Source organism: Condylura cristata, unplaced genomic scaffold (assembly GCF_000260355.1).
Source record: "Condylura cristata isolate star-nosed mole 26May11 unplaced genomic scaffold, ConCri1.0 scaffold00012, whole genome shotgun sequence".
NCBI lineage: Eukaryota > Metazoa > Chordata > Mammalia > Eulipotyphla > Talpidae > Condylura > Condylura cristata.
Window position 1 is genome coordinate 8,608,156 of NW_004567113.1, and position 27,987 is coordinate 8,636,142.

Here is a 27,987-nt window from a genome sequence, read left to right on the forward strand (position 1 = left end):
AAAAAAAAAAAAAACTATGAAGTGAATAGTCCAATTATGCAAAATATAAAATGGATTCTTTTTCTTCATCGTTCAAATGAGAAATATAGCCAGTAAGTAATCTGTTGCTAACATGAGCAGTTGGGTAAAAGGTATATGAAGTATACAGAATTAATGATTGATAATTAGTATTTTAAAAGTAATAAAACTGAAATACAAATGTCAGCGGTATGACAGAAGGTTGACCTTTCTTCACTCAGCTCTCTCTATTCTGTTTCCCCAAATTGTCTCCTCTATGATGACACATTCGGAGCAGAAAACAGCAGGCCACATAATGTTGGAAATCCAGCACTCACCCTGCCATTCTGTGGAATGCCACACACTTGCCCCAATCCTGAACCTCAACCCTAGTTCCCATCATGCCCCCCAACACTACCCCCTAGTCTCACGGAACTGTTTTTCTTCGAAGTATATCAACCCATTCTGAGCTGTGCAGTCAACTTTTACTAAAGGTTGGGGGTGATACAACAACTTTACTTCAACAAGCCACTCGAAAGAGAATATAATTGAATTTCCTTGGAATATCCCAACAGAGAGGATAGCCAAGCACCACACTTTCCTCCTGGGCTCTCTCTGCTCCCACAACATGACTGGTCTCTTTCCCTCATTTTCCTTCCTTCTGTAACTAGAAAGTCCTGTTCCAAAGCCTCATTTCAGCTACTTTCTTAATTATTTTTATCTAAACATGAGGGGTAAGACAGGGACTATGATATGCTTAAATGGGGTCTCAACTCTATAATACAACTCATACTTTAAAGTTCTCATAAAAGCAATCCTAAAAACAGAAGGGAACTCTATGTTGATGATGCAGGGGTATAAATAACTTGGCATAGTTAAATATCTAACTCCTCCAACTGGTAATTGAAGACCCTTTAGAAAGGACTGAAATCTTAATAATCAGGTGCAAAATACTAATTGCCCCTCAAAGTACAGCTCACATGGATGCCTTATCCGTCAGAGCACTTTCCTGTTCTGTAGAGTGAAATACTAGTGCCTGCTTGTCACCTGTAAGAAGGTGAGTGTAAGCTCCAGGAAGACTACCTCACACTGAAAAAAATTACTAGGAATTACCTTACAATTACATAAAGTCTGTAATAACGAAGTGTATTTAGGATGTCACAAATGAGTATCAAAGAAGTCAGAACAAATGAATGTGACAAAGCTACAATTCATGTCAAAGGAGGGAAAAACAAACTGATCATTTCAAAAACACTAAGGGGGGTTACACATATTTCAAAACATCATCATCCTTATTGGGAGGAGGGAGTGGGATGGAGAAACAAAAATATTTTCAAAGACTGATATAACAGAGAAAGGGCAGAACCAAGACAAGTTCATTTAGGAAATAAAATAATCTATATGAGAGCCACTCATATAAATAGAACATTTATTCATATCAAAAATAAAAACCTACCCCTCCTAATTTTCACCACATGCTAAACTTAATCACTATGCTACCTCCTTAGAGCTCAAATATTTTAACTTTGACCTCCTTGGAAGGTAGCCAAAACCCAAGGCTGGCCCAAAAGAAAATTTTAAAATTCTCTATCCTAAGTTACAAAATGCACAGAGAAGTTGATATGTTTTTACTATACTACTGCAGAAAAACACTTGCCACTTCATTTTTTTCCAAAGAAGCTATAGAAAAGTCTCTATTTTTTGACTTACCATTTAAAATTGTGGTAAATGTAAAAACTCTGATTTACAGGATGTTTAAGTTACTATATTCATACCAGACAAAGTAGATTTCAAAAATAATAAATAGTAGCATGGTGAAAAATAATTACATTTCATGATGTTAAAAGAAACAATTCATTAAGAGTAATAATCTTAAATGTGCATACTTACATACAGAGTTCAAAATATATGAAGCAAAAAGTTATATAGCTAAAAGAATAAATCGGCAATACATGATGATAGTCAAAGATTTTAAGACTACTCTCTAGTAACTGATAGGACAAAGAGGTCCAAAATCAGTAATTATAACTCAGCAATTAACAAGGTAAACTCATGCCATTTGTGGCAACATGGATGGAGCTGGAGGAATTAATGTAAATGGAGTAAGTCAAAGGGGAAAACAAAAACACAGGATGGTCTCACTTATAAGAGGAATACAGAGAAACCAAATAAGGATCAGGAAAAAGACAAACTTGCAGCAAATCACAGATCTGAGGCATAAAGCAAGCTGGGAGGAGAGAGTGAAGGGTCAAACAACAACGATTTACAAAATTTTTACAAACTTAAGACGACTCCCCTTCCATATAAAAGGGTAACAGAAGCTATATCATTAATTATAATAGTAACGAAAGGAGATAGATGTCCAGTCTGATTCAGATCCTCAGTGACCAATGGGAATTTCATGAGAAAAGCATGAAATCACCAAGAAGACAATGCATCATTCACCACTCATATCCCTTTTGATGCAATTACTAAACACATTCACCAGAGCTTTTGTGCCTCAAAAGGTACCCTCAGGAAGAATAAAGAACAGAATGATGGCTAAAGCATGAATCAGAACTCATAAAAATATTTGCAAAAAAACTTCCAACTTCTTATTCATGACTACCTACTTAGAGGCATCCACTTCATAATCTACTTCATAGTAAATTAAAACAATGCATAATTAGCTCATAATTAGCTTCTTTCTTCCATATGAAGGTCAGAGTGCTTAACCTGTGCCTCCTGGTAAACTCAGCACAGGCTCCCTCTCCATTTCCCTTTTTCTTTTCTCTCCTCCCAACATTCTTGCCTCCAGTTAGCCTTCTATCAGTGTCCTTCACCCCTTCGAAGGAAACCAGGAGACCTGCCACCTAAAGACATTATGCTCACCACTGTCCTGGACTCCCTATTTTGACTTTATGCCCAAATATTCTTTTGCCCAAACACTCTAAGTAGAAGCAGAATGTAGGATCAGTGTTCCCGACAAGCACTATTTAACCTTGATCAGCCCCACTCACGCATTCAGACCAATTTCAAAGGCATATTTGCCTTTCACATGATAAAAGTACACTGATTTAGCAGAAGGAAACAGGTCTTTTAAATGAAGGATTTTGCAAGCTTTCATTAATATGACTTTGAAAAGACGAGAAATGGAGCCTTACTTAAAACTTCTTTCAAGCAGTCTGAACAACTCCCCCAAAAAGTTAGTCTGAGATGTTATTATAATTACCTCCCAGACAGTTCTCACTCTCAAATTTTAATGAGGTAAGTCATAGTCCTTTTGAGAGTCTGTGCCTTCATTGTGTTTCCATGTTAATGGAAACAGAGTATCACTTGTTAGAGACAATGTTCCCAAGCCAGTCTCAAGATTTTTTCATCTCTCTAAAGCTGAGTAAAATTAATGGTTAAATTTACTAAGCCTAAGTCCCTGAGCCTATACAACTCCTCTGGAGAAATTCTGCTGACACCAAATCTATGTTAGTTGTGTGAAGCCTGATAAATGGAAATCTTCACCATTCAAGTCATTCTTTTATCTTCAATCCTTAAAATTCAGCAATTGTATTTTAAAACACTGATCTCTGTTGATCTAACCCCAGCAACCTCCAAACCTCTAGGAGGTGGTAAAATAAAATAAAACCGGGGAGACATTTTGCTAAGGACATAATACTCCCCACTTTTTAACACTTTGCCTATACTCTACGCTTGCACACAGTATGCTTAACACTATCAAATGAAGATAAATAAAACATTAACTCAAAAAAATACACAATTCATAGGATCTCCCTGGTGCAGGGGTTACAGTCAGCACTATCAATGCTATTTGCAGCCATTGGCAACATGAGTTAGATTCCCGCCACTGCTCCCTCTGATGAAGCTGGTGAATCCTCTCACCCTCTGTACCTCTGGCCTAAAGCCCAGTTCTTGTATGCATAATATAAAAGAATTATTTTTAAAAATACACAATTCAAAATCATGGATCATATAGTAAGTAGAAAAAGTCATTGTCTCATGATAATAGTCATTTTAAAAACCAAATATGAAGGTTTTGAAGCAATAAAAGGATCTACAGGGCCCTCCTTCCTTGGTGGTGCAGCAGGTTAAAAGCACAGAACTAAGAAGCTAAAGCCACTTCAGCATGAGTTCTATCCCCACCCCGAGATGATCCACATGGCCTGGCAGACCTCTCCTGACCCGCCCGCTGCTCCCCTCCACCAGTGTACTTTGCCATTAGGCCTGCTGCCCACTCTGTCTCTGGTGAATCCTCACATCACCCCTGAACCTCTGGCCTGTACCCCATTTCTGTAGCATAAATAAATAAAATTTTTTAAACGATCTACAGATCATAAGTTGAGCAAAAATAAGACTCATGATTGTAGTTTATGTAAGGTGTCAATGTTCCAAGTTTGCACACAACATTCCATCAGCATTACAGAAGATACCAGGCACTGGCTTACCCGTCAGCTACCCACTATTTGCTTGCACCAGAGCCCTCATTGCTACTGAGCAGCTTCCAGGCCTAGGAGATGAGCCTCCATCTTACACTGTGCCAACCAGAAGGTTCCTGTCTCCAGCAACAGTCTAGAGTGGGCACATGACCTGAGTCTGCACAGTGAAATATAAGAGGATGTATGCTAGAAGGTGCTGGGAAAGATCTTCCACATTTTTGAAAGCAGACCCAAGAGAAGCAGCTTCTCCTTCTGTTTGCTTTGCATGTTGCTGTGAGGATGTAGTAGCAGTTACCTGGTGACAATGAGAGGCTAAGTCCAGGGAATAAAGTCAACACACGAAAGATGGCAGCACAGAAGGATGGCAAACACTTCAGCACCTAATGATGTCAAGGAGCTCCTGATTTTACCAATCCTAGAAATATCTCCTTATAAACTTCATATGTGAGGTCATGAGTTGTATTCATGACTGATAGAAGCCCCTTTTATTTAAAAAAAAAAAAGAGAGAGAGAGAAATGAAAAATGAAACAGGTTCAGACTCTAAAGTTGTATCTTCTTAGGCCAACTGCAAAAAGGAAAATTACATACATTCTTTCATAGCTCTGTCCAAAGTCATTGAACTAACTAATAGCCTAAAGTAATTGCCCACAAAATTCAGATGAGTCAGCATCAGTGGATTATGCTCTATTTTCTGGGTCTGTGCAAAATAAAATCACTTAGCTAACTGTTGCCAAACCACTTCAAACCTCTAAAAGCATCACAAAGTAGTCCCAGATGTGTCTTAAGAGTCCACGTGGCCTAATCTGTCCCCCAAACTTTGCGATTTTAGATCAGAATTTTGAAGGCAATGTTAACCATGGAACAGAATAAGGTATATGTATACATGTTCACATGTAGATAGTCAGTTTTTAAAAAATACCCAAAATAGGAGAGAGAGAGAGAAACAGATGTAATAGAGTAAAAATGAAAACAATGAATGAGCAACTATAAACCAGAGACATTTTGTGGGGGCTGGAAAGGGGAATGGGAACAGAACTGGGGTGGGAAGAGTGCACTGGTGATGGCACATGGGTGAATTGGTGATGGGAACCCATGGGGATTACAACTGAGATGAAAAAATGCACAAAATGAAGAATGATGTTAAAAAAAATGAAAAAAAAAAAAAAGAGTACCCAAAATATATAAGGTATTTTTTCTTGGGACCAATAAGATAAAGGATCCCTAAAAATTGAAAATAAAGATGACTGTTGTTTAAACTCAAAATATAAAAATTAACATGATGGGTGAAAGACCTGACCCTAGCTATCATCTCCCGCTCTTAAAATCATACACCATTCATCAGATCCTGTAGTGTTAAGGAAAATAACCCTCTCTCTCTCCCCCTCCCATTTATTCCTTTCCCCCTCCCCTCCCACTTACACACACATACACACACAACACAAAACAATATACACATGAAGTGAATTTGCTGACATGTTGAAAAAGAGGATCAAAAAATAATCATGGAAGGTTTTAACATAAAGTACTCCTACTATATACACTATTATAATAGTATATATAACTACTAGTAATATATACTACTAGTAATAACTATTAGTATAACTACTAGTAAAAGTAATAATGATAGCAACTATCACTGAGTGCTTATTTGGGCCAGATATTATTCCAAATACCTGACATCCAACTTATAAGATCCTTACAACCGTTATCCACAAAGTATCCCTATTATCACATTTTTAAACTACAAGAACGGAGACTGAGAGGGTAAGAGTCACACAGCTGGTGCGTAGTGAAATTAGGATTTCAAATTAGGAAGTATGGCTCCAGATTTCATGATCTTATTCATTCTACTGACTCCATGATTGGGTATTGCTCCAAAGTAATTCACAACAACAACTTCAGTTTCTGTGAGTCATTTCATAATTATAGAAATTATAATATTGATATGTGTCTTACTAATGAGTGAAAGTGATTCAAAGTCTGCAAGGATACAAGAAAGTATATCTGTTGGAGAATTACCAGATTTCAACATTACATACTATCAAGGTCACTGACTCAGAAAGGAAAGATTCTAGTAGATCTTGAAGAAATGTAAAATGTCATTTGGCTACATATATTCCATCCAGACTGATAAATTTAGGAACAGTTTATATATATCCTAAATCTACCAAGATTACAGATCAACAAACTAGACAAAAGATCATCAAAATCACCAAGCAACAAAATTGTTATAGTAACATAAAAATTTAGAATTAAGTGTGGACTCATTAAAATAAAATAAAAACTGGCACACTGACTCCACCCCCAAAGCTGAACTGCTTAGCTTGTTCCTTCCCAAGCTCATAAATCTACCATAAACCCAGACTTTATATATGCCCAGGGATAAAGCATGACATTGGTTAGAAATCAGAAACCAGTGCAACTGGCGACCTTAGGCTTAACCCTTCACCACATACAGCTCGGATTTTGCAACCCTCAAGACTTCCACCTCTGGCTCCTCACATGGTGACTACATCACACACCCTTTCTAGGAACATGCCTTCTATTCCCACCTCGTCTATAAACCCCTAAAGGTAGCCTGTGCACTAATGTGCTGAGTTCTGTAGAACAAACTGATGTAGTACTCAGTAATTTCTGCTGAACCAATGGCTGGAGGGTAAGAAGTAAATAATCCAAGAAAATAAAGGAATGAAGACCAAGAGACAAATTATGAAGCAAAATTATACCTCAGGAATCAAAAACAGTGGGGGAAGGGTGGGAAATGTACTGGACTATGGTGATGGCACACTGTGATGTGGTGATGGGAAACCCAAGGGGATTGCAACTGAGATGGAGAAAGTCACAAAATGATGTAAAAATAAACTATTATATTATTTTTAAAAAATTATACCTCAACCTGAGATATAAATTATCATATGTGATTTTTCTCCTTTTTATTCTGGCTCTCAAGAGCATAAAAGAATATGCTGACTTTCAGTTAATGATTTTAAACATGAAAAGGAAATTTTTTCTCTATACCCTTAACCAAAGCAGCTGACTGGTATTTCAGTAGTAAAGAACACAAGATTGTTGGTGGCCAAATTTATATCCTTTCTGTTTAAGGACTAAATTGAAATTAAATGTCAACAAGAAAAAGTGTAAAAACAAAATTCTATTGGGCCTTTCTGACTAGACAGAGGTAAAGAAGATGCCCATGGACAAAATTCTAGAATTAAACTAAACTTGCAATACCTAAGCAAGATTAAAACTCTATTTCCTTTCTGCTTTTCTTTACATATACCCAGGATAATAATGCTGACCTACTTTATAGGATGAGCATAAGGACTCATCAGCTTAATAATGCTAAGCACATTGGAAATGAAGAGCACTTGTAATATATATTGTTACCTACTATTATAGCTAACAAAGAAGCCTCTTGCAGCACAACACAAAAGCAGTGTTAATTGTTTAAAAGACGCAAAATTTTAAAAGCCACAAGTAAAACACTTCCCATTCCAGAGTATCCTCATTAATAAGCATATATTTTCTGAAACACTCAAACAACTTTAAGGAAAGTAGGCTGAGTCCCAGACAGAAAAAGTAACATTTGATTAGCCCCACGAGAAAATAAAATGATTAAATAATATTCGCTCCTTATTCCTAGGTCTCTGGCTCAGAAAGCTGTCCTCTCAGTTCCCACAGAAGGCAACCCGTGGGTTGCTCCTGCTTTTTATCATCCCGCCTGGAACGGCGCTACAGCACCCAGCACTCTCTGCCATGCTTAGTGAGATGGGGTGGGGCCATCAAGTTAGATCTCAAGTTCAATTTGAGATCTAAACATGATACCTGTGGTACCTTCTGTCCCTTATACCAGAGTTGTATCTAGGAGAACACGCACTTCAATAGGAAGTCATTAGGAGAATTTCTTCTATTTTTCTCTCAGCTCAGTTAGTTTTCTGGCAAAAGGTGGTTAGCATGTTAGGTTACCTCTTCTTTCATATGCCTGAGAGCAACCAGATAAACCAATTGAAAGTGTTCATTTCTATCCGAGTCAACACAGTTCTGAAAATTGATGCTTTTGAGATGCTGTTTTATAAATCTCATTTATCAAACAGTGGGTGAATTGCTGCATCTGGTGATGGGCATTATGTAAATGCTTAGATACAAAATGTGAATCAGATTAAATGCCTACAAGAAAGAGAGAAAGAACGCAGGAGGAAGTAAAAGGAACTATTCATTGATATGAATCAAACAGGGTTGCACAGAAATGTTAGTCTGCTGATACACTGTTATCCTTGGGCGTTGCTATCGTTGCTATGAAAAGGTTTCTTGGGATGTCAATTGCAGAATTTTAAGGACTACAATTAAAATTGATTAAATAAAATAATTGTACCTACCACAGTTCTTGCCTGCCCAAGATAGGAACAAAGGTTACAGAAGGTTGACACAAAATCAGATATCCCTAGTTGGCACACATTTATGCTAAAACCCCACTCTGGGAATTCAGAGTAGCTGACAAAGTGACTATAAAGGAATGAGAGAAGCAGTGTAAACTAAGATAAAATTTTTAAAATGTTTTTCTGTAAGCAACCAGTTTCTATTTTAGTTTAATATTAAATATTTCAAGATTTTCATAATGTTTAATCACTTTACCTCTAAACACTCTACCTCTAAACAAAACACTTAGGAAAAATTTATAGTTGGTTTACGTGCTATATTCTAAAAAGAAGGAGGCAGCACAAAATTCTCCCTATAATGCAGCTCTGTAAGTGTATATCTGATAAAATTAAGAGATGATACATGGGCAAAACAGGTAAAAATTAGTAATCATCCTAAAATGTCCTAACTACTTGCAACTATCTTTGATTTGGGGGGAGAAGAGAGAGGCAGGCAATAAAATTCATATTATAATGTGAAGGAGAGAATGGGAGAAAAGTCATATGGGAGAGAAATAGGCAACACAATCCCTGAAAAAATGCTTCTGGGAATCACAGACCACTTTGCCCTTGGCCTAAGGGCAAATGAAGGAGTCATGGACACACCTAAGCTAGAGTCCTAGGCTGCCTGACACACGGGGAAAATAAATGAGTCCCCATAACCGCCTGGCTTCTGATATATCTTTGAAGTGCTCTGTCTTTCCCACATAAGACACACACCAAGTCGGTGCCATCAGGGCAGTGTAAAATGCAGAGATCTGGGAGTACAGGGAGGTCACAGTAGCAAAAGCAGCAGAAAACTGTTAGCTGTTCTCAAGGAGGATGAAAGAAACCTTTGAAATCACTGTGGCTTATTGTAGACCACTGTCCTGCAGCAGGTAAGGAAAACCTCCAAAAACAATTAGTGTGTGTACCCTGCAGCTGTGCCAGAGACAACGTGTGAAATGATACCTCATAGTTGGCAGGACAGATTCAAGGCACATGTTCAAACAGAAGAGATTCATCCTGACGCATTCCTGACAGCACCACCGCCCTCCACCTTTTCTTCCCCTCACTCTTTTTAATCCTTCACATTGCTTAAATCCTTTGGTCTGGCAGTGGCATCAAGTTGAAACTGCGTACCTGTCCAGTCCCCACAGAAACATCCACCTGGAGAGGTGGCCTTCTATCAAGACCCCTCCCAAAGAGCACGGGGCATGCTTGGGCGGGGCATCCCTGTGGGCTGGTGCCAGTCCAGCTATCTGAAACAGGGGCTTGTGTGATAGTGTTCCCTGCTATTCCTCCAAGCTCTCCAAATCATGGTTCCCAATGAGTATATACAGAAAACAAGCTCATTCTTTTCCCCACTCATTAAAAATAAACCCAAATGGTACCCTGATTTAGAACACACCTACCAATGAAAAAGTTAAATGAAAAGAGGGAGGCGCCCACCCACATAATCTTTCCATTCAAGAGGCACTGTTCCGCAGCTGCTATGGAGTTTATAATTAACAGGCAAGCTTAACCATCAACAGAAATTTCTGGAATCTACTGTAATTTATACTAGAGTCTTGCTTGTTTCAAATTTAGACTAGAGCATGGGCCAGATCCTGTGGTTGAAGCCAAAATCCAGGTGGGTGCTGGAGACCCTACCTGAGGCACAATTGGCGGAATGGTTCTTTGAAACTTTGTGGTAGAACTCCCACCTCCCAGCTTCCTCATCTAGATCATTAATAAGCCGAATAAAAAGACCAAAATAGTAAACAAAAATCATTTCATTTATCCCAGCACTAGTTCAAATTTCTTCCTACAGCTGAGCCATACCTTCAGGCAATTTGCAGGCTGCCTGAGCGGGGAAAGACCCTGTGTTCTGTTCGGGCTCCACAAGGTTCTCTCACTGCCAGGGGCTCATGAACCGCCCACCATGGCTCCTGGGAGCTGCCCAGACGTCACTGAAAGCATGTCAGGTGGCACTTAGATTTGTTCACTGTGGAACTTCTACAGATCTTTATCATCATTGCCCTGCAGTGCTTACTTCCTTTCCCACCCGCCACCCAGCTTGACAGCAGGTTCTAAGACAAAGGTGTAAAGTACGGTGTGTCAGAGAGCAACTGGCTTGGCAGGACAAACCTGGTGGGGAGGTCTCATTAGTCACTACACTAGAACAGGAAGTCCCCTCCACTTACAGAGGAGCAAGTGAGGTCCAGAAACAGTCAGGGAGCAATGCCGCCAGGTGTGGCTGCCCCTAACCAGGCTGTGCCTGCAAGCTGCTGGAAAGATCTCCTGCTGGTCCCCACATGCTCCCTTCAAAGACTAACCAAGTGGATACAAATCCTTCCAAGGTCATTGGCGTGAAGTAGGCCTGAAGGATTTCTAAGTCCTGGCTGAATACAGACATTCTTGGAAGAAGGACCACACTGGTGGACTGTGACCTACCATTAACCTCCTGTTCTTTAAAGAAGAGTGGTGTTGATTTGATCTGGACTGAATAACAGAGATAGCAAGTAAGAAAGAAACTAGTATATACCCATGCTAGGGTGACAAAGACAACACAGACATAATTTTTAAAACCCTAAATTGTCTTTTCTCACCAAAAGACTATTGAAAAATCCCCTCTACGACTGCAAAGATAGTTGAACTTCAAGACTGGGAAAGTACCTCATAGATCTATACTATGCTCAGACTGAAGGTCAAACTTAAAATTCTTAGGACAGAAAAAGAAAAAAATCATATTTAAACCATGTACTTTAAAACATGCAGAGCTCCTGTTATAAACGAAAACTTAAGGATTCTAATTAGCCCCCCACCCTTCCAATGTACCCTCTCACTACTTCCCCTCACCAAGCTCACCCCACTATTCAGTGTTTCCTTAAAAGGGACTGCACCCTGGGGTTTTACCACCAAATACCTGAATGGATCAGGTTAGTGTTCCTACCCATTCTCTCTCTCTCTCTCTCTCTCTCTCTCTCTCTCTCACACACACACACACACACACACACACACACACACACACACAGATGTTCTACTCAAGTTTCCTACTCTCCCCCTTTCGCCTAAACTCACCCTTCCCCCACATACTCTTCAACTTACATCACATCCTTCCAAAAAGGGAAACCCAGAGTTACATCACCACTACCTCTCACTCAGCTTTTTCCTCAGAACACCAAACCCAAAACACAAAAGCATGTTGCAGAAATAAACAGGTAATTAGGAGTAAAAATAAACAAAAAGAATTCTGATACTGACTGCATGAGGATAACCTACTCACAAAATAGTCATGTCTTAGCATTTTATTACTGGGCAAAACCTACTTCCCTAACTTGAAAGCCACTAGTTAAAGCCCCTCCCCTGAGAACTCACATTGCATGTTATTTAACAAGATAAAAAACAAAATGGCTGGGTTTGCATCAAAAGGCTTGAATTAGACACAAAGGTGCTAAATAACAGAGGTGCACTGCCCCATCCAATTAACTTTCCTGAAAGGTGAAGGCCAGATGAGGAAGTCTTCCTAGCTCTCCCTTCCTGCAGCCTTTGCTGCTAACCAGCAAGACCCGCGGGTGCACTCACCTGGCTTGTTTCCTTCCCTCTCGTGGCCCAGCTGGCCCTTGGTGTTCAAACCACACGTGTACACCTCCCCGCCCTCCAGCAGGAACACAGAGTGGTTTCCTCCGCAAGCGACCTCCTTGACGCTTCTGTCCGAAATGAATCCACACACCTGCGGCTCAGCCACAATCCCCTGCAAGTTGGTGCTGATCCCAGGTTGGCCCAGAGACCAATATCCCCAACATAACATTGTTCTTCTCCTTCAGGAAGTCATGTAGCCTAGAAAAGAGTTGTGGAAAAGATTAAAAAGAGAGACAAACTTGAATAAATGTAATAATTTCAAAATTAACTTCGGCCTTAATTTCTTCAGATATGCTGCATCTGAAAATAACACAAATCAATGATTGTTATTTTTGTGTTTTAGTAAGCGTTTAGAAAATTTCTAGAGAAACTGTGCCAATGTAGAGATGCAATGTACAGATAGAATGTGGTTTTCAGATTACCAGGAACTCTGGGTACAAGAGACCTGCTGAAGCAACCTTTGCCAACCACTATGACAACAGTTTTAAAATGACCTCATGACTTCACCTTGCCCTTTCTTATTGTACCTTTCCTTTGACTTTTCTGCTTATTTAGTTAAGAAAAAAAACTGTTGAACCAGTTAACTCATTTAAGAACCCTGTTGTTATCTTGCACAGTAACAACTCACCATTTGAAATGAAAAGGAAAGAGTAAACATGTTATCTTCTCTGTCCTCCCCTCTCACATATCCTTCCAGATCTGAGTCAAGCTTCACTTCCTACCTGAATGCCACTGGGGACCATTCCAGCCACAGTCAGCCTGCATCCTCTGACACACTGTTTTGCCAGCAAGGCACAGGGCAGGTTCTCTCTGGATACGGGCAAACAGATAAAGGAGAGTCTGGAGCCCTTGGTGCCTTTTTCAGGCTTTTTATGATCTTTGTGCACCGTCTGTAGTGAGGCAGCCAGGGTCAGGGCAGGCGGGGGGGGAGGGGGGGCGCATCTTTCCTCTGGGCTTTCTCTGGTGTTCTCTCATAGCCGTTCTCTGCTGCTTTTTGCCGCATTACCCCTGCTTATCTGCTCAGCCTCCAGGCTCAGATGTGCCCACTTTCACATGCCCATGCCAAACTCAGGTGTCTGCCATCAGGCATGCCTACCCCAGCCCACACTCCCAAGCACTCCTGCATTCAAGGCTTGCAGGTGATAGATAGCCAGATGCCAGAAGCACAAAAGTCTGAGCATCTTCGTTTGCCCTACACATATACACTAGAGAACCTTGGTTGGGGACTCTGTTTTTTTATAAATTAAATCAGCGGCCACATTTTAATTGTCTTACCAGAGAGCACAATATAACAAAACCTCTTCAAGTTAGCAGGTACTCAATCAAGTTTAGCTGACTTGTTACTGCTGACTCTAGCCCAAAGTTTCACTATCATTTAAAAATTCATGCTTCCCTCTGATAGAAACGCTAAATCTCATCTTTCTCATCTCCCTTCACTTCAAGCCCACTCATACCAACTAGTATGACTACAAGCAAAAGAACAGGAAATAACAAGTGTTGGTGAGGATGTGCAGCAATGGGAGCACCCCTACGCTGCTTGTGGGAACAGAAAATGACACAGCTTTGGAAAACAGTCTCAAAGGTTCTCAGAAGGCACAACCAGAGTTCCTGTATGAGCCAGAAATTCCACTCCTAGCTATGGACCCAAGAGAACCACAAGCATACATCCATACGAAAATATGTAATGTCATGCAGCGTTATTCATGACCTCAATAGGTGAAAATAGCCCAACACCCATCCGGTGATGAAGGATAAACAGAAGTTTGGCACATCCAAAGAGTGCAGTATCACCTGACTACCTACGGGAGTGCTATCTGACTTAACTCATTGAACTCTTGTGGCTTTCAGGAAAGGCACAGAACAGCCCCCAATAAAATATGCAACTGAATCTCAATTTGCTATCTTTACCAGAAAATTCTGCTTCATCCCAAGAATTTTACTCCCTTTGTCTAGACCTTAGAACTAAAAATATATACATTAAGGTTAAAATTTGTTGTTGTTGTCATTAACTGCAACAATAGAGGGGAGGGGAGATGAAATACAAACAGGTGGTGGGGGTGTTGATTACAAGTTTAAAAAGAGCAACAAGATTCTATCTATCACCTATTCATAATTTCATTTTCACTTCCTCACCAGCTATATCCAACCCAATTTTTTAAATTCTGAATATTTCATGAGTCTGTTAATGATTACTATATATCAGTCACTATGCTAATAAGCATTTTACACCACTGCTTCATGTCATCTTCACAATAATCCTATGTGGGTACTATTTTTACCCTCAATTTCAAATATTTAAAAAAAATGGATGAGAAGCATGTATCTAAAAATATGCTGTCAAGTTACTATGATTTCCAATCTATGCAGAGATCTATAAACCATGCTTATAGGGCTTTATTCACATGAAACAAAAATAACAATAACATAAATATCTATCAGTGGGAGCACTCATAAAACAACTGTAATATATGCACATGGTGAAATACAACTCATCAATAAAAAAGAGGTTGGTGGGGTAGGAAGTCCTGAGTTAAAAAAAAAAAAGAAAGTTGCCAACTCAATGAGTTGCAACCTTTCTGAAAATGGTTTAAAAAAAAAATCTCAAAAATGCTTTGTGCTTGTCTATTATCTCTCCCCAAGTTCCTCTTCCTTGGGACTCTACCACCTCTTTCATAGGGTGAGCATGACCATCACCAAGCAGATCAGAAAACACCACCCCTAAGCCACAATGATTGGTGCAGGGATAGCACCACACTCCCAAGTGCAAGAGTCCTTCCCCTTTAAGTTCCATGGAGTTCTGATGGAAGACTGCCTTTTGCCTCTTGAAGGATAAGGTAAGTTGCTGGAAACAACTTTCCTTGCAACATCAGAGATACCTGTAACACATCAGGAACCTACCACCCACAAAGGTCCCAAGGAAAGAGAAAGAACCACCAAAGTTTAGATTGAGCCTTCGATCCTCCTCCCCCCCTCCCTGCACCCCAGCACCTGCACATCCTAAACACAGCTGTTCTTCAGTTTTGCATACTTGTGAATTTTGTATGCACTACTCACTAAAACTTATTTGTAACCCCCAAACCAATATTTTGGGCATTTTGCAGTTATTCCCAGTCATGTGCAGAGAGGAGAAAATGTTAAGTTATCCTTGTGCAAACTTGGACATGTAAAGACCACATCCTGCCTCATTGTTTCAACTCTCAGACTGTAAATTCATGGTCTTCTTGAGTATAGTTAGTCCCATCTTTTTTATGTCTTTATATTTTTTGTTGGTAATTTCACTGTTTAAAATGGCCCCCCAAGCATAAAGCTTAAGAGCCGTCTAGTGTTCCTAAGTATGAGAAAACTGCAAATGCACCTTACAGAGAAAAAGCATGTGTTAGATGAGCTTCATTCACGCATGAGTTATAGTGCCGCTGGCTGACGGCTCAATGTTAATGAACTGACAGTAGGGTACAGCTGAAAAAAGGAAGAGAAACTCACCAATCTGTACATATGGCCAGCCACTCTGCACGAATGGTAAAGAAACATCTATAGTAAGTGCATAATGAAGCTACAGAAAAGATAAAAAAGCAGCTGAATCTGGGAATTCAAGAGATGATAACTGTCTAGATCATGTAGTGTACTGCATTGTTGAGAGACTGAAAGAGCCAAAGAAATGTAATGAAACATTACCCCAGTTAGAGAAAGTTAAAATCCCTTCTTGACTACATTTAATTGCAAAGAAACATTGCATCATTTGTTAAAAAAATAATAATACATATTAAATAAAGTGCCTAAACACATAACATATTGATCCACTGGCCAGATGCTCCTGTTAAGAATCTAACTAATCGGGCCCTCCTTTGAGGCGCAGTGGGTTAAAGCACAGCACTAAGAAGCTACAGCCACTTCAGCATGAGTTAGATCCCTGCCCTGGAGGTGATCCGTGGCATGGCGGACCTCCCCTGACCCGCCCCCTGCTCCCCTCAGCAGTGTACCCCATTCAGTGGGCCTGTTCTGCTCCCCACTCTGTCTCTGGTGAATCCTCTCACCACCCCTGCACCCCTGTCTTGTACCCAGCTCTGTATGCATAAATAAATAAATATTTTTTAAAAAAAAAGAATGTAACTAATCCTGGGGCTGTCTTGGTAGCACAAGGGGTTAAATTTCAGCACTACCAAACTATTGCAAGTTAGTGTGACTTGAGGTTGATCCCACCTGCCAGGGAGCTGACCCACATGGCTCAGCAGACCTCTCCTGTCTTGCCTGCTGCTCCCCTCAGCAGTGTATTTCAGTAGATCTGCAGGTTCTGCTCCCCACTCTGTTTCTGGTAAATCCTCTCACTCCCTGTACCTTTGGCCTAAACCCCAGTTCTTCTATGCATAAATAAATTAAAATAAAATCTAACTAACCCTGTACTCCCCTACAATCAATGGCTCAGTATTTAATAATTCAGTGTTAAACACTGTTAATTAGTAGAAAGTAGCAATTTTATAGAACCTAACTATCATGTTATACTCTGAATAATAAGAATCAACAAAAGTCCAGTAAGTCCCTGATTTGTTTAATTGTTTAAGAGTATTTGAATTGGATTTCTGTCACCTGGAATAAACTTGCCTATAGTACCAATAATTAAATCATCAATAATATGTCTTAATTTGATTGAGCTTACTCTGAGTCTCATTTCTATGTGCTTCACAGATTTTAATCATTTTAATCTTCTTTGAGATTTTAAGTTTTAGTTTATAGATGAAGAAAATGAAGCCCCCCCCAAAAAAATACAAGAATAAAAATTGAAAAAGAGTAAAGTGACTTGTCTAAATCACACAACTAGGCAGAATGAGGACTAAAGTCCAGAATCTGTGCTCTGTAATAAAGAACCTGAAAAACTGACAGCCAAAGGATCAGAGCTTCTAAAATCTCCTAGAACTGGCCAATAGAAAGGGTGACACCATTGGTCACCCTGATTAATGTGTCTGCTAAGAAATTATTGAGCTTTAGTAGAAATGGTAGATCATACTCCATAATGTTAGTCATTAAATTCACCTAGCCACTTGCTTTGCTTAGATTCCACAATTAAAGAATCAACTTAGATAACTTGTTTCCAGGGAAATTTCTACTACAAGGAAAGAACACCAGGACCACTGGACCCACCCCAGCCATTTGGCATTTGTATTTGTCACTAATTTGGTACCCTGGATCTACCAGGCCCTGGCTGAGTGTGAATTAGTCAGCTAATTCAGGATGCTTTGGCCAAACGAATGTGGGTAAGAAGCAACGACAAACTGTTTCAGAAAACTTCAAAATTCCTTGCCACCTGAGTTAGTGCAAAGGAATCTTCAAGTAATCAAAAAAAAAAAAATGACTTATTAAGAGAAGTAATTAAATACCAATCACAAATAAGATATATCCCTATGAATGAATGACTAACGCTCATTTGACATATGACCCAGATCAGCATTTGGCTCTGCCCAAACATTATCAGGAAGCACTAAAATCATCTCACTTTCAGTAAGTTCAGTGCATTAAAGAGAAGTTAGCCATCAACACAGTTTTCACTGAAAAGTACAATCTTAATGGAACCCCTAAATCTTGTAGCTATTGTTGTCCAAAACCATGAAGGTCAAGTTTCAGCAGTATTCTTCATCACTTAACACTGTGATCCTCCAGAACTTCACACCCATTTTTTTTTTTTTTAAACCAGTGTCTCAATCCTCTGTTTTAACTTCAAACCACAGTTGTATGGCACTGCGAAAGACTGTACTAGACTACAACTCAGTAACTGGAAGAGCTATCTTGGCTGTGCCAGGCCACCTCAATTCCAGCTTCTCCACTTCCTGCCTCTTATTTCCTCATCAAATACAAAAGGAGGAAAGATAACCCATTCCTCAATGCCACACCTGACACTTTCCCAGTTTTTTACCTCATCTGTTCTTGGCAAAAGATTCAGTATTCATCTCAACAGGGCTTCTGGGTCAAAAGGACCAAAGTTCAAACACTGAATTAACCAGAGACTAGCTGTGAAAGCTGGGGGCAGAGACTTAGCCACATCAAGCCTGTTTTGTCTCTAAAGTGGGAGGAAGTGATGACAGGGTAGTGAGCACAGATGAGAGCAACATGTCCATTGCATGGCAGGTGCCTGGCACACAGCAGTAAGCGACCAACAGATACCAGCTTCTGTGGTCACTGCCACCCTTCTCCCTGGGTTTCTCTCTGAGACCTCAGCAAACAGGATAACTCCCCAAAGGTTGGAAATGTTGAATCCTTTCTCCCTCCCTGAGATCAGCATTAACTATGTTCCACTGAATTTGTACTATAGCAAAGCAATGCCTGCTATCTGTCATAACTTCCATGAAAGGCTTCCGTGAGGGTTCAAGAGCAAGGTTTGGGAAAACAAACCCCATTTGGGAAAACAAGATGGCATCACTTAGGGAGGATGAAGATGTGAATATGCCACAGAATAGCAATTTCACTCTCAGGCATGTGGTCAGTACTGTCCAGTAACCAAGCATCTTTGGTGCTCCTGCACTATCCACTGAGAACTGGAGATACAAATATTAGGAAAATCTAGACATTCAGAACATCCTCAACTACAAAAATGTTACCTATGTGCACTATCCAAAATGATAGTAGCAACATGCAGCTACTGAACATTTAAAATGCAACTTAGAAACTGAAATTTTAACATATATTTAAGTTTGAACTATCTTAATTTCAATGTAAGTAATCACTTAATGTCATATTAGTAATCACTAATAGCTAGTTTACTATACAAAACACAAGAAACTCATGAGTACATGTCCCAAGACAAATGCACAAGGATGTCCATTTCAGCACAGTCTGAAACAGATAAAACAAAAGTAACCCAAATATCCATTAATTAGAAAATGAATAAACTGTAGTATATGCATTTAACAGAATACTGTGCAGTGGTGAAAAATAAACTTCACCTATAAAGCCAGTATAACCTTAAAAACAGTGTTGAGAGAAGGAAATCATGGAATTCATAGTATGATGAATTTAAACCAAGTCAAAACACAAGTAAAACAAGCAAATGAAGGTTAAAACATGAAAGGTGGTTTTAAAAAAATGGTCAATACAATATATAAGGTGACGATTATAGGGCAGTCAAGATGGAAGGTACAATCTGGAAGGAGCAAAAAGACAACTTCAGTAGTAAGATATTCTGTCCTGCATAGTTGTATCTTAACATCCATATTACATATCTAGTGTTATGCTTACAAATAAAAAATAAATCAAAAGTACTGTTGACATATTATTATTTCTGATACAGTATAGTACCAAGCAACTAAGCCCAACTTCCCATTCCTGTGTACCCTGGGGGTTTCTCCATAGAGAAAATCAGTTCTACCCATTTGGAGCCTCAACATAATACAGGACCACACTAGGTGCTTGACAAGTGCCTAGTGAAACTGAACCCCAAACTGAGAAAAGTGGAACTCCCCAAATCAAAATTTGCTTGGTTTTGTTTTCTAGGTACTAAACACAACGATGTATTTTCTCCATTCTAAAATGCACTCTCCTACTCAAGCAGATCTGAAAGCAAAATGCCTTTGGCAGTTGGAAATATCATTTAATAGTAATGATTCTCAATGTCAGTTGAGGAATATAATCTCCACAAAGAAAGAACTGAACCTCTTTTGTTTATTTCTGTTTTTGGAAACTACAATCATGTCTGGCATCTACTAGTGACTCAAGGAATTGTTGTTGAATAAAGAAAAGCACTTGTAACTATTTTTGTAAGCCTACTGTGTGTCTGGGCGTGAGGCTAAAAACTTTACCTAGATTATTTCATTCACCCTTTATAATAACCTTAAACAAGGTTAAGTCACTCGCCTAAACATGTATGCAAATAGCTGAAGTAGAAACTAAGACACAAAGAATGATTCAAATCTCAGCTACTATGTTTTTAAGATTTATTTATTTATTCATACAGAACTGGGGTACAGGCCAGAGACGCGGAGGGTGAGAGGATTCACCAGAGACAGAGCAGGGAGCAGAACAAGCGGATCGACGAAGTACACTGCTGAGGGGAGCAGCGGGCGGGGTCAGGAGAGGTCTGCCGTGCTCCTCCGGGGCAGGCGGGAATCGAACTCATGCGGAAGTGGCTTTAGCTTCTCAGTGCTGTGCTTTAACCCGCTGCGCCACCAGGGAGGGCCTCAGCTACTATATTTTAAAGTCCGTGCTCTTAAGCATGACACTACACAATCTCTTATACATTAACATGTTGAGATGGACACCTCCAGTTTTGAAAATAAAAATTTAAAGAGGTTGCTGTACCCCAAAGAACACATATTAGCATAAAGCACTGGAGATATTTTTAGCCAACTAGTACCTTTGTTACCCATAAACAGGAGGGATTGAATAAGGCAATCTCTACAGCTAGTCAGACTTTCTTCCATGTTCACACTGATTTGTAGCAACAGTAGTTCACTTCCTGGTTCACACACAGAAACCAAGCCCCTGCCAACCCATCAGTACTATTTCTAAATGTAGTAAACGTGTAAAGAGGGCAGAGTTACATCATTAAAGGGAGCATCTTATTAAAAAAGTCCTAAAAAGCCATCTGAGCCAACCTCTAGGCAAGAAACATTCATTCTTAACCTCATTTTAATGGCAGCTGAGGCCTTTCAAGGCCAACTAACTAACTTTGGTCCTCTGAGAGGTAAGTGGTTGAAGCAGAGGCCAAAAACTAAGTCACCTATTCCAGGGCTCACCTTGTTCTTTCCATTAGACCAGAACAGAAGGAAATAATTAAGAATTGGTTAATGTTCCCCTCCAGGCAATCATACAGCCTGAGTCCTTTACAGACATTATCTTGTTTAATCCTTTCATCAAGTCTGTAAGTCAGATGTTATCTCACTTACTGAGGAAACTGAGGTTCAGAGAAATTAAGTAACTTACCACTGCAGGTCACAAAGTTGGCATCTGGATAGAAGTCAGAATGGTTCGGCCTCACCTTGTAGATCTGCCAGTTTAAAAAAAAAAAAGAAAAAGAGATTAACATTAGTGTAGAACTCTACAAAGCACTTTCATGTTACTGAAAACACAAAGACGAATAAACCTTTGAAAATAAGAACATCTTTAAATTATGCAAGATTGAAAGCCCCCAAACATTGTACCTCAAGATTAGAGTTCAGTAAAAGTTCAATAAAGGGCCCTCCCTGACAGTGCAGTGGGTAAAGCACAGCACTAGGAAGCTAAAGCCACTTCAGCATGAGTACAATCCCCAGCCCCGAGGTGACCCACATGGTGTGGCAGACCTCTCCTGACCCGCCCCTGCTCCCCTCAGCAGTGGGGAGTACTTCATCAGTGGGCTGTTCTGCTCCCCACTCTGCCTCTGGTCAATCCTCTCACCACCCCTGCACCTCTAGCCTGTATGCAGTTCTGTATGCATGAAAAAAAAAAAAAAGCCCAATAAAGATAACCACTAACCAACAATGGACATAACACCTTTAAAAGTCAACTAGAGACAAATTGCACCTTGAAAAATCCCTGGTATTTGTATTAGATATAAAAGTAAAAATAAACTTATTTTCAAATCACCTGCTTAAAAACATTAACTTCAGAAATAATTTATTCTATTTTCCATGAAACTTACTTTTCCACAACTATCTTCTATATCACTTTTTTGTCACAACGGTGATGAAGACTTTCTGCTATCTTCCTTCTTTCTCATCACCACATCCTCTTTCATGCAAAACAAAACGAGACTAAGAGCACCTTATATCTCTTTAGAAGTCTTGCATGACTTTAAGATATTATCTTAACTTCAATTCTATTATGTATGAAACGCCATTCACTTTGGAGAATATCATTTTTATTTCTGAAAGCAAAACTACCTTGCCTCTCCAGCAAGTATGCAACTATCATTTAGTTCAAAAAGTTTCAGTTTCTTGCAAATTTTAAGGAATTTAAATAAGTTCCTCAGAATGAAAGGCGATAACTAGTGGCTCCAACTATACATTTAAAAAGTGCTGGAATCTTAGCTTAAAAAAGAAAAAATATCCTACTGTTGAAATAAGTTCAATTCTGGTTAATTTTATTTTCCTGCCAAAGAACTTTTGCCAAAAGGTTTCAAACCTTCTTCCTTAATTCCTGCATTAGGAAACTTCTCTAGAAGGTTCCTACTCTCAATGGGGTCAAAAGGGTAACATCTATTTTTCTTTCAAAGGGGAGAGGAACTTACTCCTCTTTTCTGATCTATGAATGGATGATGCCAACCCCCTCCACGCGCCCAGGGTAAAGAAATTACAAAGTTTCACAATAATCTGCCCATCCCCACCCCTGCCCTACCCCCCTACATTTAAAATAACAGCTCATCCTCATTGTATTTCACTTTCTCCTCAGTCTGGCGTTAAACCCGGCTCACTTAAATGTTACCAAATTATCAAACGAAAGGTTCTAGAAATAGCTTCCTATTTGTGGAAAGAGCTAGAAGAAACCAAAAAAAAAAAAAAAAAACACAAAAGGAAGAGAGCTCTGGAATCGTCTTTTCGAAAGCATTCCGCATGTAACGAATGCAAGCAAAATCCTGGAAGGCTGAGCTCTAAATTTAAGAGACTTCTTAGATGCGGCTGATTTAAAAAGTAAAATGGAATCAGGAAACAGTGCCAACGACATGCCGAAAGCAGGGTTCCAATGCATTCCTGGGGACCCAGGGTGCAGACAAAATCAATGCACAGTTGTTTTAGGTAAAGTCTCCAGAGCCAGCCCTCCCCAGTCCTTCATCTATTTCAGGTTGCGCCTGTTTTTCCAGTCAGTAGTCCCTGTTAACCCGCGCCCCACACTTAACAAAAACTCAAAGTGCCACCTGCTCCGGAATGCCCCAGCTCCGGACACCCCCCGCCCGCCGGCGCACTTACGTGTCGGCACACACACGCGCACACGTGTCCACTCGCACCCTCCGCCCAGGAGGCGGAATAGGCGAGGCGAGCCCGGCACGGCCGCGGCAGGTGGGTGGTGCCGGGTGCCGCGGCCCCGCGGGCGCTGTCCCTGTCCCCGCGGACGCCGAGCCCCGCGTCCTCAGCGCAAACTCCTCGCGGCCGCCGGGGTTCTCCGGGACGCCCAGGGCGCGCCAGCTCCTGTTTCGCGGAGAAGCGTTGGCGCCCCGCACCGCGATGGTGTCACCGGAGCCCCGGAATTTAAATAGGGACAGGCAGGGAGGAAGGGGAGGATCTTCTTTTTGACTTTCTGCGTCGCAATTCCTCATGGTCTGCAGGCAGCCAAGTCGGGGTGGGGGGCGCTCCCATGTCTAAGGCAGCTTCTGGCCTTTCCCGGCGCCGCGTCTCTTTGAGCCCGAGAGCGAGTCCGGGGACCGCCGGGGGTGCGCGCGAGCCCAGAGGCGCTCAACGCGCCCCGCCACGCAGCCGCCGGCGCCCCGACCTCCCCGCGCGCTGGGCTCCAGGTCGTCGCGGGAAGCGCCCTGCAGCCGCGGTCCCCTCTCCGGGCGCCGCGCGCCGACAGCCGCGCCAAGTGGAACGCGGCGGCCGCGTGGCTGCAGCTCCGCGGGGCCCTCCTCCCTGGAACCCCGGCCCCCGCCGCACGCACCTTGACCGCTGCCGAACCGCCGCTGGGGATTCCGACTGTGACAGCCCCAACCGCCTGGCTCAGGGTTTCTCCGTTTTCGGCGTCACAATAATAAGGAAGTTTCCCCGCAAGCCTGAGGGCGGCGGAATGCGCTGGGTGAATGACTCCCCATCCGGCCAATGGGCGCCTGTCTGGAGCTGGCCAGCTCCAATGGTGGCCGCGGCAGAGTCGGAGGCGGGGCGACGAGGTCCTCTGGCGGGAGGCGGGGAGAGGCCCAGGCCCGGGAGGTAGGCGGGGGCGGCCGGAGGTGACAGGTCCGGCGGGCCCGGCGACGGGGACTGCGGCGCGGGCGTGTCGGCCAAGATCCGACTGAGGACACAGAGCGTTCGCGCAGGAATAGGATTGCTTTGCACTGGTTTGAAGCTCGAGACACTGATCAGCCGTTGGATTTTTAGACTCTGAGCTCTGAGTCTTATTTTTTATGCAGAGGTGATCAAAAACCTTGGGCACGGGGTTAGGGGAGGCTAGAGGGTGACAACTCAGGGTGAGTCATTAAGTGTTTTGTTTCACTGTGGAGGACTCTTCTGATTCACTCGCCGACGGAGGACAGGAGTAAGCGCAGAGCTGGAACGTGGGGCTGTTCGATGGGAGAGGCAGGAAGAAGGTCTGGGCAAGGGCGGGCGCTGCCAGGGCCCTCCAAGAGAATTGGGGGTCGAAGAGGACAGCGGTGAAGCAGAAGCCTAGAGGGCTTGAGGGAAAATGGAGGGTAGTGGCTAGGGGAGCGTTAAAAAAAAAAAAAGTTACTGAAAGGAACATTTAAATCTTATCAGCAAAATGTCCTGTGACCCAGAAATGGGATAAAGAAGTTTGTCCTTCCCTACTTTAACTGGCACTGAGTCTCAAAGCTTCCTCCTTCTCAAGGTTACAGATTTCTCCTGGTCCTTGTCTGATCCACAAACACTCTGAAGAAAACATTCTCACAAAAAGGAACCTTTCCCTGCCTCACTAGATTTGAAACCTAGAGCAGAACATTGAGGCAGTACCACTTTAACCACGAGTAATGACTGTGAAGTAGAAGAATTACTGTAGCCTGGCATTTGACTGGGTAGATCCTGTGAGAACAGATTCTTCCCAAGGAGAAGATCTGCAATTATGGCTCTGAGAATAACAAAAGAGGAAAAACTGCAGCATTGAAAGATGGGGTGGTGTTGCCTGGCATATGAACTCACAGTGACATAATGCAAGTTGTCAACAGCTCCTGGAACAAGAAAGTAACATTTCATTTAGTAGGTAACTAGGTCATCAAAGAAAACTTCAGACTTTGAAATTTGAGTTAGACTGGACACTGTAAGAATCATTGGGGACAAGATTAATGCAATCCCCTTTACAGGCCAGTTGTGTGTCAGTTTCACTTAAGTCCTAAAGACAAAGTCCTAATTTAGAGCATCACCAAAAAGAACTGAGGAAATCACCAAGCAGGGGTCAGGGAAGTATAAGGGGTGTTTGAAAAGGAGAGAGTGAGATTCTATTCTTCATGTGTCACATAGGTATGTGATCAATCAGTGTTTGAGTCAATAATCCATAGCTCAAATGTTCTTCATGTGAAATTTCATCTTGTGGCACAGGTTACTTATCAAAGACTCAAGTCCAGAGGTGGGATAGAAGTAATGTCTCAATTACAAACACAGGTAATATAAGCTTCCTTACCAAATAACCAGCCAGAACTCCATAACCAGCAAGCACTCCAGGAACTTATATACAGAACAAGTCATGAAAATACCCACTATGCTTAATTTTATTGTATTAAACAATATAAAATTTCCTCAGCAAGGATTTCCGTCAATTTCCAAAGTTGCTGTAAATGACCCCAGTAGTCAGAACACTTTTAAACTACTGCAAAGAGGCCAAAGTTCATTTTTTTCCCACTTCAATAGCTCTGTCTTCCATTCTTCTCTTTCTGACTTCTCATGTGTTTCCTAACAAAATACTGCATATTCAGCAGTATTTTCACCAGACAGTAAGGATATACTAATGACAAACCAGCACATTCCCTGCTGCCTTCAAGAGGGAGAAAATATTAGCTAAATAATCACAACAAGCAATGTATAGTTGCTAACCATGATGTTTTCTGATAGAAAAACTTTCATGTTATAATAAATGATTTACTCCCAGAAGAATTATAAGCAATTAAACCCTAGTCAGTGCTATGCACCTTAAGTATTTAAGAAGTATATTGATGTCTGCAACTTATTTTGAAACGTATATTTGTAAGAATGATTTGAAAAATGGCAGGATGGATAGATGTATGATAAGTTGCAGTTTGAAAATGTTAATTATAAACTATCTGATAGGTAGATGAATGTTTATATTCCACCTTTTCTGAACCTTTGAAAAGTTGGAAAATAAAAGTAAACCAGTATATAATAAAAAAAAAGTATCATAAATTCTGATCAGAATCTTTGCCTGAGGGAGGATTCATGCACTCCAGCTTCTGCCCTGGGCAGGGGATGTACCCCAGGGGATTTTTCAGGGCTGTAGTACTTCTTCCTAAATCTATGCTAAACGTGTTCCATTCTTCACAACTCAAGGCTTACAATGCATGGGACTACTTGGAATTGAAAGAAATTTTCTGGACAGCAAGAATATTGGTTAATGATGATTTTTTTTTGTGTTTCACCTACTTATTCTGCAGACAAATTTTCATTTGGTAAACTAAGAAAGAGATATTTGACATATGAGATCAAATGTTGTCAGCGACAACATTCTGTCTTTCAGCTAAACTTTTTAAAGTGTTTTTTTTTAGCTCCAGGAGGGGAAAGTACTGATTACTTGACAGGTAATGTGCACAGTGTAAAGTTATGTAATGACAAAGGTATACTGCTCCCTACAAATATATTCATGTTATCATTCCAGTTGACACTCAAGGAAAAAATTAGTTGTAAAACATTTTTTAAATGTTCTTTCTTGGTTACTTAATACAGTTTTTCCAAGAGACCTCTATATATACCTAAGCTAAATATCTACGTTTATTGAAAATTGCCCTATAATATAGAATCAGTTAATTTATGTGTAAAGTAACATAGAAGAAAGATATCATTATTGCCATCAACCAAATAATTATTTGATTATTTCTAACAGGAAGCATCATTCCTGACTACAAAGAGCTTGGAGCCATTATTACTTTCTTTTGTTCTTAAAATTATTGCTAAGTTTGATTTATTTTTATTAAGTCAACCACCTTATCTTACCATAAAAAAACTCACTAGTATCGTAAGTTAAAGGTAACTAGTAGCAATACCATTGGATGGTTGGCTATTTCCTATGAAAGACTTTAGGATGAGCATTGGTTTGTCCCTGCAGGCTGCATGCAATAAAACCTTTAGGAACTGGGCCCTCCCTGGTGGCACAACAGGTTAAAGCACAGCACTATAAAGCTGTTCCCAGCCACTGCAGCATGAGTTGGATCCCTGGCCAGGGAGCTGACCCATATGACATCTCCTGACCCACCTATTGCTCCCCTTCACAGTGTTACTTCAGTCAATCTGCCTGTTCTGCTCCTCACTCTCTTTGGTGAATCCTCTCACCCACTGCACCTCTGATCTGTATCCCAGTTCTTGTGTGTATAAGTAAAGTAAAACAAAAAACCTTTAGGAAGTGACATCTTTCACAAAGTTTTCTCTTTTCACAAAATCCTAAAACTTGTCTTCCTACAAATGACATCCAACCTATTTCTATGAGAACACTGTACAAAGTACATCAGGAAATGCAGCTAAGACCGTGTTTGCAGTTGTATTGTGTACACAAATTCAGTTGCCCCAATTAGGCAGCTGTTTTATCCTTCTAGGTGCAAAAAGTACTTATATTCTTCAAAAGTTTGTGTCAGATCAAAAAAAAAATCATGAAATGAACATTCTCCCCTTCTTTGAAGATTTGATTATATTTGGGTGAAATGAAATTTAAGAAATTCAAGTATATCCTAGGAAAACTAAAGTGAGCCTATGGAATTTCTTTTTTT

The 27,987-nt window shown here is 40.7% G+C and overlaps 1 protein-coding gene across 2 annotated transcripts in view; it reads right to left on the reverse strand.

Moving 5' to 3' along the window:
• Positions 1 to 24,073, reverse strand: part of HERC3 (HECT and RLD domain containing E3 ubiquitin protein ligase 3) — a 98,749-nt gene extending 74,676 nt beyond the window's left edge. For both annotated transcript variants that reach the window (XM_012724196.1, XM_004681128.2), the window contains exons 1-3: positions 23,994 to 24,073; positions 21,348 to 21,411; positions 12,387 to 12,641 (exon numbers count right to left, since the gene is read on the reverse strand). In XM_012724196.1, the coding sequence (XP_012579650.1) occupies positions 12,387 to 12,612 (226 nt within the window). In that variant the 5' untranslated portion in view covers positions 12,613 to 12,641; positions 21,348 to 21,411; positions 23,994 to 24,073. The remainder of the gene's footprint in view (positions 1 to 12,386; positions 12,642 to 21,347; positions 21,412 to 23,993) is intronic.
• Between the last annotated feature and the right edge of the window lie 3,914 nt (positions 24,074 to 27,987).